General features: G+C 46.1%; 1 protein-coding gene across 2 annotated transcripts; it reads left to right on the forward strand.

Moving 5' to 3' along the window:
• The first annotated feature begins 325 nt into the window (after positions 1-325).
• On the forward strand, positions 326-11129 carry CTSC (cathepsin C). Of its 2 annotated transcripts, none has more exons than XM_069945119.1 (7): positions 326-560; positions 2661-2806; positions 3733-3893; positions 4884-5039; positions 6644-6756; positions 6968-7099; positions 7836-8923. In XM_069945119.1, the coding sequence occupies exons 1-7, from the start codon at positions 389-391 to the stop codon at positions 8336-8338; spliced, it is 1383 nt and encodes a 460-aa protein (XP_069801220.1). In that variant the 5' UTR covers positions 326-388; the 3' UTR covers positions 8339-8923. The 2 variants fall into 2 exon arrangements, with proteins under 2 accessions (XP_069801220.1, XP_069801219.1); XM_069945118.1 differs by lacking the exon at positions 7836-8923 and adding an exon at positions 10549-11129 and having other exon boundaries at positions 345-560.
• Positions 11130-11135: the final 6 nt, after the last annotated feature.

Genomic DNA, 11135 nt, shown 5'->3' on the forward strand with positions numbered 1-11135 from the left:
TCAGAGGACTGCCAGTTCCAGTTGACCAAAGTGACGAATCAGAGCGCTGCTTTCATTTTAACTCAAGCCTAAGCTGAAAGCTGATTGGTTGTTCAATTAGTCCCATAATGCGAAGCAAATACTCATAGCGGCCAATCAGCTCAGGTCTTTCATTGTATACTCTGAACTCTGGTTACTGTCGGCAGCGGCTTTATACTAGTTTTATAGCAGGCAGCATAACCTAGTTCCACTTCTCTGTGCCGTAAATCACGTGACCTTTCCATGACGCGCCCAACCCACAGAAGATCACATGACCTTCTCACGTCCGTTCCCTCCTGCGGTGTCATGTGACCGCTGACTCTATTTAACCCTTGCGCTGCTTGGCTTCCGCAGTCAGAGGACAAGGAAGATGGAGAAGGTGTGCTCAGTGCTGGTGCTGCTGCTGGCTGCCTGGAGCCGCCCTGGGGCCTCTGACACCCCGGCTAACTGCAGCTTCCCAGACCTGGAGGGCACCTGGGAGTTCCAAGTGAGCCCCAGTAAAGGAGGGCTCCGCAGCAAGGACATTGACTGCTCCCAGCTGGGTAAGAAGGGGGAGAGGGGCTGGGGGTGTAGTGAGTCACGTGGTCACATCTCTGAGGGCCAGCCAGATGGGTCATGTGATCCCTTCCTTGGTTTACAATAGGCCAAGGAACCTTGGCTCTCTAGCTGTTGCAAAACTACAACTCCCATCATGCCTGGACAGCCACAGGCTGTCCAGGCATGATGGGAGTTGTAGTTTTGCAACAGCTGGAGGGCCAAGGCTCCCTAACCCCTGCACTAGAGTGTCAGCTCTACAGTCCAGCCTAATGGGTCATGTGATCAACCTAGCGGTATTGCAGAAGGTGCAAGACTACAGGCATGATGGGAGTTGTAGTTTTGGAGGGCCTCTGCACTAGATTGTAAGCTCTGAAGTCCAGCCTGATGTATGTCACTTTCCTGTCTGCTTTGATAGATGGCAAGCTCTGCGGCGCAGCCTGATAGATTGCAAGCTCTGCGGCCCGGGTCACCTGATCCCTGGGCCAGTTGCGCAATGTTTGTCTCATGACTGGGAAAGTCCCGTCTGTCTCCAGCCAAAAGAAATGCTGCACTAATATAAGTGTATTTGTTACTAAAGATGTTCTGCAGCAGCTGTGCCCGGTGTCAGAGTGCTGTATCACAGAAGACTGGCTAGTGTCCTCCATAGAAGCTGTGATTGTGAGTTCTGTTAGTCACATGATCAGTTTTTATGGAATTCCCCTGTAAACAGGACTTGTTCAACATCCTCTTAACCCTCTGCATTACAGGCAGTATTAGTGCCATACCCTAGATCTGCTGGTATCCTATTATTACCCTGCAGGAGCCTCAGAAAGCTGGGTGGCAGCTCATTCCCTTGGACTCTCAAAGTGCGAATGTACTGATCTGCTATATGAGGGCTGAAGCTGTTCTGCAGAAGCTGTGGCCGAGTCTAGTCTCAGTGGGTGAGGTTGGAGCCTGTGATACTTTCGGTTTTAAGCTGAGCCGCTTCGGCTGCTACTCTCCATATTGTGTTACAGGACGCAGTACAGATACTGTGGCTATTGGGTTGCAGTCTGTGTGTTCAGAAGGTAAATGGTTAATTCTGGGGTTCAGTCACTTCCTGTATTGTGCAATGGGATTATAGTAGGCTGATAGGGCTGTTTATACAGCAGAGATGGGTTCTGTCTTGTCACAAGGTGCTGAGCACTGTGTGTGTTATATATAATCTGTGTGGGGACAGGTAGCTGCAGTAAAGCTCAGGTTACACCAGGGTGGTAGCTGCCCAGTACACTTCTCCATGACTTAAAGGGGTTATCCAGCGCTACAAAAACATGGCCACTTTCCTCCTACTGTTGTCTCCAGTTTGGGTGGGGTTTTGAAGCTCAGTTCCATTGAAGTAAATGGAGCTTAATTGCAAACTGCTCCTGAACTGGAGACAACAGTAGGGGGAAAAGTGGCCATGTTTTTGTAGCGCTGGAGAACCCCTTTAATAACCTGCAGGTTTCACTTCCTTATACTGCTTAAATGGGTAGGAACAAAACCTACGAAAGATGGAAGTCGACTCTGCAAATACATTTGTCACTTGCCGCAGAGACTTTCAAAATGACAGCCAGTGGCAGCCCATCCGACAGCCAGCTTTGCTAAATAAAACTCTACCTATGGCGGAAGTGAGATCAGGTGCACAAAAGATCAGTTCAAATGGAAAAAATTCAGTTGTAGAATCTGTTAAAGGTTAAAGGGGTTGTCCAGGCTTAGGAAAATATGGCAGCAAGGCATCACTCCTGTCCTCAGTCTGGGTGAGGGGTTTTGCGGCTCAGTTCCATTAAAATGAATGTAGCTGAATTGTAATACCACACACAACCTAGAGACAGGGGTGGTGCTGTTTCTGCAAGAAAGTACATGGTCTATAAGACTTGAGGGAAATACTCTGGTATATTGCTGTCTGTTTTCCCCTGTAGGATCTTGTGATGTCCACCTACGTGTTTCTCATCCTTGTTGAATGTCTTCAGACCCCAGAACACTTCCTCCTTTGAGTAGGTCACATGCTTGGTGACTACTGGAGAGGACATGGTTGCTTTCACAATATGTGATACACTTCGATATGTGACTGAGGTAGAAAAGTAACATTAGATCTATCCTTTTTCTAGGGCCGGTGGAAAACACGTATAAGTTCACGGTGAAGCCTCTCTACATAGCTGAGGATGACATGGGGAATGTTGGCTATGTTACCATCATCTACAATCAAGGCTTCGAGATCGTGGTCAATGGCTACAAGTGGTTTGCCTTTTTTAAGGTATGTGTGGACATATTCATACAGCTCTAGCTTTGGCTGTCCAAGCATGATGGGAATCGTAGTTTTGCTACAGCTGGATAGCCGCCAGTCTGACCCCTGTGTCTTAAAGGATACCAGTCACTCTGCTCTATCCCAATCTGCTCAGTAGTTACTGCCGCCAGAAGACTAGGTAGTCATGGATACGTCCATGCCGTGTCAAATCATGCATGAGGCCTATCTGATTCAGTAGGCCTCAGAGATGGGACTTACCTGGCTTGGACGTATCCATGGTAACCCAGTCTGGTGGCAGGAACGATTGCATGCAGGGATAGAGCTGGATAGTAACAGGTATGCTTTAAAAGAGGGGGGGGGATCTTTTACATGGGGGCATGAGAAGGAGCACCGATGTCGCTGAGGCTTTACACAAATTCTTCATACATTTTATGTAGCATTCATGCACCATTAGTCCCTTTCGGGTCATTGTAGTGAGGTGTGTAATGTAACAGAATTACCATACCTCCACATATACAGCTCTTATGTAGGTTTGTGTCTCCGTGGTAACAGACTACAAGCAGTCCCTGTGTAGTCTGATCCTGTAGGCCAGGGGTAGGGAACCTCGGCGTCTCAGCTGTTGCAAAACTACAACTGCCATCATGCCTGGACAGCCAAAGCTTTGCAACAGCTGGAGAGCCAAGGTTCCTTACTCTTGTAGTCTGTCTTCTGTCCTTCATACTAGCATGCTTTGGAGTATGGCAAAAGCAGGGGACAGATGTGTGTCTGCATGATCAGCCCTTACAGGATTGGTGTGTAGTCGTGTTACCAGGGTGTGAACTGTATCTAGATCATGTGATGTTTGTAGTCTGCAGTTGTGCTTTTACTATAGGCCACGTCTCTGCTTGTAGCTCGTGGTTTTTTACGTTCCACAATGTTCTTCCCTTCACTTTCAGTATGAGCAGCATGGAACAAATGTCACCAGTTTCTGCCATGACACCTTTCCTGGCTGGGTGCACGACGTGTTGGGCAGGAACTGGGCTTGCTTTGTCGGAAAGAAAGTCTCCTCCAGCTCCGGTGTAAAGGTGAACCCAGTGCCATTTCCCAAGGAAGGACGGTGAGTAAAAAAAGAATAGACCAATGTAGGAAGGGATGTGAGGTACACGTAATCTCATGAGCAGTTGCATCGCAGAATATAGACAGGAAAATTGAGGGAGATTTATCAAACATGCTGTAAAGTGAAAATGGCTCAGTTGCCCCTAGCAACCAATCAGATTCCAACTTTCATTTTTCAAGGAGTTTGTGGGGAATGAAAGGTGGAATCTGATTGGTTGCTAGGGGCAACTCAGCCAGTCTCACTTTACACCATGTTTGATAAATCTCTCTCATTGTGTCCTCCTTGCCAGTAGATGGCGCTCACTATAATCAAATGTAGCACATGCTGATAGATTTCCTCTATGATCGCTCAGTTTGTGTGTGTGTGTGTGGGGGGGGGGGGGGTTTGCATCTCATTTTCACTGAAGTGAATGGAGCTGAATTGTAATACCACCCACAACCTGAAGACAGAGGTGGAGCTGTTTTTGTAAGAAAGTATCTAATCCTGCATAACCCCTTTTACTGTTCAGTCAGTAATGGAATAAGTGAACTATAGGCCCTGTTTACAGATTAGGCAGTCAGTGTTTGGAGGAATATTAATGGAGAAAGAGGATGCAGGAACTTGCACACAAGTGTCCGACCTGACTTAAGATCATAGACTGCCCTCATAACAATGCCAGTAAGGCTTCTCTGCTCCTGTTTGGTCCTCCCTGACAGGAAGCATTAGGGAAGGGTCTAGCAGAGGTGCCTTGTCGCCCTTAAGGGGTTACCCTGGATTAGAAAAGCCACTATCATTCAGGAATCACCTGTCCCCAGTATGTGTGGGGTATGTTCATGAGATATCTATATGTTGTGTGTGGTGTTTTTTTTTTCATCTGGGCTTCCAGTGGACGGCTGAATGACTAGTGCTGGCACACGGCTGATGCCATTTGGAGCGGTCCTGCTGGTCACCGCAGCTTTCATGCCTCCACGTAGCATATATAAAACGATTCTCGCCTCTTTCCCTCTTCAGGCTCACAGCAACGCCCTTCAAAAGCAACTTTGGGTTTGTGCAACAAATAAACTCTGTCCAGAAATCATGGACTGCAGGAGTGTACCCTGAGCTGGAGGGAATGTCAATGGAGGACCTGCTGAGAAGAGCTGGCGGGCGCAATTCCAAAATTCCAAGGTATATCTGTCTAATGTGATCATAAACTAAGCAATGAAATATGGTATAATGGCGCAGTGTAGTTCTGACATCGCAGTGGGCCACATCCACTGCCCTGTGATGGGAGAGGATGCCGCTGGGGTGACGGTGCACTTCATACAGCATGTCTTTCTGATACAGGTCATTTCAAAACATTCAGGTTACATAGTTTATACAGTTGAAAAAAGACACATGTTCAACCAAGGAGGGGATGGATGCAGGGAAAGGGCGCTATACAAGGAGGGGATGGATGCAGGGAAGGGGGGCTATACAAGGAGGGGATGGATGCAGGGGGAGGGTATACAAGGAGTGGATCGATGCATGGAAGGGGCGCTATACAAGGAGGGGATGGATGCAGGGAAAGGGCGCTATACAAGGAGGGGATGGATGCAGGGAAGGGGGGCTATACAAGGAGGGGATGGATGCAGGGAAGGGGGGGTATACAAGGACTGGATGGATGTAGGGAAGGGGGCTATACAAAGAGGGGATGGATGCAGGGAAGGGGGGGATATACAAGGAGGGGATGGATGCAGGGAAGGGGGGGATATACAAGGAGGGGATGGATGCAGGGAAGGGGGAGGGGTGATAGGTTCTATACATAACATAAATGCATATTTTGGTCTAAGAACTTGTCTAGGACGCTTTTGAAGCCCTCCACTGTTTTTGCTGTGACCAGATCCTGGTGTAGACTGTTCCACAGATTCACGGTTGTCATTGTAAAGAAGGCTTGTCGGAGTTTGAAACCCCCCCCTTTTTTTTTTTTTTTTTTTTTTCTCCAGGCGGAGGCAATGCCCCCTTGTCCTTTGAAGGGGTTTTACCTGGAACATCTTTTCCCCATATTTCTTGTAGGGGCCATTTATATATTTAAATAAATTAACCATATCTCCCCTTAAACGTCTCTTTTCGAGACTAAACTCAATTCTTTTAATCTCTCCTCATAACTACGATGTTCTATTCCCCTTATTAGTTTAGTTGCCCGTCTTTGTACCCTCTCCAGCTCTAGGACATCCTTTTTATGAATCCATGCCCAGAACTGGACAGCATACTCCAGATGAGGCCGCACCAAAGCTTTATAAAGTGGTAATATTATATCCCTGTCCCCAGAGTCCAGGCCTGATATATACATGACAATATCCTGCTGGCCTTAGAAGCAAGTGTTGCAAGCGTCTAGTTTGGTTCATTGATTGGGAAAAGCAAAGCTGCCTTGAAAAACACAGCACCACCCCTGTCCTCAGGCTGTGTGTGGTATTACAATTCAGAACTGAGCTGCAAAGCCCACACCCAACCTGAAGACTGGAGATGTGCTGTTTCTTGACAAAAGCAGCTTTTTTTTTTTTTTTTTTTACGCTGGGTAAAAATGCCACCATTCTTGTCAGTTTTTTGTGTGGGATTTTTGCAACTCCCTTCCATTTATGTAAATAGAGCTGAATTGTAATACCACACACAACCTGAAGACAGAGGTGGCGCTGTTTTTTTCAAGAAAGTAGCTGTGATTTTATTTAATTCCGGATAGCCCCTTTTTAGGAACAAAACTATGTATGAGAAATTCTCCCAGTGAAGGTGTGACTGTCTTTCTTCATCTTCAGCATTCCTCCTCCAGCACCTCTGCCGACTGATGAAAAATATCAAGGTCTCCCCGATGCTTGGGACTGGCGTGATGTTCAGGGGACTAACTTCATCAGTCCTGTTAGAAATCAAGGTACTATAATAAAACCTACAAACTAGTTTTTCAGAATGAGAAAAGTGTAATACGGCCCCAGGTCCGGCCCTGGCTCTGGGTCTACTGGCACGAGCTGGATACATCACCAGGATCTGTGATGACGTCAGTCAGTAGACCTGCAGGCAGGCTGGGAGCTTTGGCCACGTTATGCTCATCTAAGGCTGCATTCACATGTTCCATGTCTGTTTAGGCGGTTGCGGCAGCTGCTACTCCTTTGCCACCATGGGAATGTTGGAATCTCGTATCCGTATTATGACCAAGTTAAAGCAGACGCCCATCCTGAGCCCCCAACAAGTCGTCTCCTGCAGTAACTACTCCCAAGGTGAGTGAATCTCAAGACATCCCTAAATAAAGCTGCAGATTGTGTAACCTTCAGTGGTCAGACTCTTGATGAATTGTCTGGTTATTGTAGAGCGCTACCTGTCACTTTCTGCCCTCCCAGTAGATGAATGAGGTCTTTACACTGTATTTAAATGGGGACACTTATAAGTTTTCTACAAAGGTAACAAAGTCTTCCTCCAAAGTGACTTGGGGTTACTCCATGTCTATATTCTGTTCTCTTTGGTAACTGAGTAAAGTCCACAAACCATTCTGTGCCAATGAAACATCCCTGTCTTTGGGGGCACCAAATCCCTCCAAGTGGAGATTGGATGCAACCAGAATTTAAAGGAGAAGTCGGCGAAAACTTTTATTAAAGTATTGCATTGCCCCACAAGTTATACAAGTTACCAACATACACTTATTACGGGAAATGCTTATAAAGTGCTTTTTTTTCACCTGCACTTACTACTGCATCAAGGCTTCACTTCCTGGATAACATGGTGATGTCACTTCCTTTTAATTCTCAAGCCAAAAGCTCCAGATCTTGGCAGTAAAGCTGTGGCATGTTAGAGAAGACCTGATGTGACTGTAATAGAGAATGAAGTTAATGGAACATGCCACATACAGCTGATCTACCTACTGCACAGTCTTGACCTATGTACAAGTTTCAGCTTTGCCTTGAGGTTTCTATATAAGATTTGCTTAGAGCCATTAGTGAAGTTGCCTCCTCATTGCAGGTTGTGATGGCGGCTTTCCTTACCTGATCTCTGGCAAATACGTCCAAGACTATGGCATTGTAGAAGAGTCGCATTACCCATACACTGGGAATGACTCCCCTTGTACCCTGAAAGACGACTACTACAGATACTACTCCTCTGAATACCACTATGTGGGGGGATTCTATGGCGGCTGCAATGAAGCCTATATGAAACAGGAGTTGATTTTGGGGGGTCCTATAGCAGTATCCTTTGAAGTCTATGATGACTTCATGTATTATAAGGGAGGAATCTACCACCACACTGGGCTCCAGGATAGATTTAACCCATTCGAGATAACTAACCATGTTGTGGTGGTGGTGGGGTATGGGACTGATTCCAACAGCGGGGAAAAATATTGGATTGTGAAGAACAGCTGGGGAGAGTCATGGGGAGAGAAGGGTTACTTCCAAATACGCAGAGGCGTCGATGAGTGCGCCATTGAAAGTATAGCCGTAGCTGCAACCCCTATTGTGAAACTGTAAGAAGAGTCGTCAGTGTATACATTGAGAAGCCATTGATCAATGCTGGATATAACCAATTAAAAACTGAATTGTTACAATCATTTAAATATTTTTGTAACTTTTTGAGTTTTTCTAGAATTTTATAATGAGGGCTGGAACCAGACAATGTTAGAGGGCTAGATATAAAACTTAGTCCAGTGATAGGAACAGTATACCTGAGCAGTATTATAGTACATAGGGACAGATGACCAAGCCATAACATAGCTATAGGGCAGGGAAGGGGATCTTCCAGCCCTCCAGCTTTTGCAGAAGTCATGCCAGGACAGCCAGAGCTTTAGCTGATCATCTAATGGTGAATTTACAGTGTAATACGTGTGTATGGGGACCTAAATACCCTATTTACATGTTGTGGATCCTAAAACCTGCAGCAGGTCTCTTCTGGATGTGATTCTATTCATAGAATGCTTTTCCGTCATCAGGGAATATATGCATAATAAAAAAAAAAATCACTTTAGAGCTTTCATGTGCCTTATTGAGATCAGGGACTTTGTATTTGCCTTTTTATGTGAATTTTATTGACTTATGAATAAAGGTCTTTGCATGAAACAGAGTGGTCCTTCAGTGGTCATTGCCCCTCAACAAACTTTGCATTAATCAATTTCAACATGCAAATTTTCCAGTTCAATGATCCATCTGGAGAATCGATGTATACCTCTGTCCTGGATGTACAGCTAAAACTGTTCAGTTCTGCTTTATAATCTCCTCCATGCTGCTGCTGGTTCTAAGGGTGTGCTGTAGAAATACAGGGACCTGGATCCTCGCTTCTGTGTGTGGGAGGCATCGTAAAGGCTAGGCTTCACCCACTAGCTTGTTAACAACTGAAAATTAGTGCCGGAGCCTTCAGAGGTAAAAATGTTCTGAAATGGTGCTGCTTCTCATGTGCAACTTCCAGAATTCCCGGAAATGAACAGTACACTTTCCCACTCTGTAAGACACCGGGTACAGCAGTACTGGGCGGAAGATCTTTACTGCCGCTGAATTCTGATGCAGGCGCGTCTAAATTCCCTGCTGCACTCAATGGAGCGTGCGCCCACTGTGTGAAATGACAGGGTGTTCTGCGGCTGCTTTTCATTGAATAGCACCCGCAAAAAACTTGACGTCTGTTTCTTGCGGCACCGCTAGGGATTCCCTCAAATGCCGCACTGCCTAAGTTCCGTAGTAACAGCCATGATTATTGCTAAACGTACGCAGTGGGAACATGGCCTTAAGAGGGTATTCCCATCTTGACAAGTTATGTCCTATCCACAGTAGATGGTTTTAAGTTATATTTAGAGGGAGTCCAATCACTGGGGCCCCCACAATCTTAAGAACGGGGACCATGAAAACTAGGTGGCAGGCAGCACATGTGCCAAAGTGAGCCAAAAGTTGTTGTATTTGTGTCTCCATTGGCTCCGTAAAGAATGCATGGAGTGGCAACTTGTGTGTGTGTGTGTGTGTGTGTGTGTGTGTGTGTGTGTGTGTGTGTATATGTGTATACATATATATGGCCCACAGCTCTATTGTATTTTGAGGTCCTCTTACTAGAGATTGTGGGGGACCCCTGAATCTTAGTGATTCCCTAACCTGTGCATAGGGCATAACTTGTCCAGGTGACAATACTCCCTTTAAAAGAAATCTAAAATCCAACTTTTCACATATGAACCTTTTTTAGAATGTGCCGATAGCGACTGCGATTCTGAACACGGGCATGCTTTTCTTATTTACATCTGATGTTTTATTCCCGAGAAATGCTGCAAAAACTTTATAAATGAGGTATTTTGGTACACCGAAGACGTTGCTGAGCTCCCCAGTGTGCACCGGTACAGCCGCCCACTGCGCACCCCTCCTAATTCTGACTGGTTCAGCTGCTACTCAGCCGCAGGTTTTGGATAGGTTAGGACCTACATCGGCAGCAAAATCTGACCTAAATATTAGGTGTCATGTGAGGGTAGTGGTGAACTTAGGGGCTCGGGACCGCCACCGGTGTACCAAAATACTTCATATGAAGTTTAAGCAACGTTTCTCAGGATTGGCACATCCGATTTGAATAAGAAAACCATCCCTGTGTTCAGAATCACAATGGCTGTCCATATGTGTAACCTCAATGCTAGATTCCTTTAAGACTTTGTCTTGCTTAGTAACGTTTCCTCCTTATGTCTGAAGACTTATCTCTATCTTGCTCCTCATTGCAGGTTGTGATGGCGGCTTCCCTTACCTGATCGCTGGCAAATACATCCAAGACTATGGTATCGTAGAAGAGTCTGACTTCCCGTACACTGGGAATGACTCCCCTTGCACCCTGAAGGACGCCTACTACAGATACTACTCCTCTGAATACCACTATGTGGGGGGATTCTATGGCGGCTGCAATGAAGCCTATATGAAATTAGAGTTGATTTTGGGGGGTCCTATAGCTGTTGCCTTTGAAGTCTATGATGACTTTATGTATTATAAGGGAGGAATCTACCACCACACCGGGCTCCAGGATCGATTCAACCCCTTTCAGCTTACTAACCATGCTGTTCTCTTGGTGGGGTACGGGATGGATTCCACCAGCGGGGAAAAATATTGGATTGTGAAGAACAGCTGGGGAGAGTCATGGGGAGAGAAGGGTTACTTCCGAATACGCAGGGGCTTCAATGAGTGCGCCATTGAAAGTATAGCCGTAGCCTCAACACCTCTTGCAAAACTGTAAAGGATGAGGGGGACATTGAACCATGCCGGATATACCCAATGATGCATTACAAGACTTAAATGGGAGATTTATCAAACATGGTGT

Source organism: Dendropsophus ebraccatus, chromosome 11 (assembly GCF_027789765.1).
Source record: "Dendropsophus ebraccatus isolate aDenEbr1 chromosome 11, aDenEbr1.pat, whole genome shotgun sequence".
NCBI lineage: Eukaryota > Metazoa > Chordata > Amphibia > Anura > Hylidae > Dendropsophus > Dendropsophus ebraccatus.

Excerpts from the sequence above, each read along its gene's own strand:
- CTSC (XM_069945119.1), top strand. The coding sequence starts at position 389 with ATGGAGAAGGTGTGCTCAGTGCTGGTGCTGCTGCTGGCTGCCTGGAGC. Across the intron at positions 3,894-4,883 it reads CCATTTCCCAAGGAAGGACG|GCTCACAGCAACGCCCTTCA; the intron begins GTGAGTAAAAAA and ends TTCCCTCTTCAG. Across the intron at positions 5,040-6,643 it reads CGCAATTCCAAAATTCCAAG|CATTCCTCCTCCAGCACCTC; the intron begins GTATATCTGTCT and ends CTTCATCTTCAG.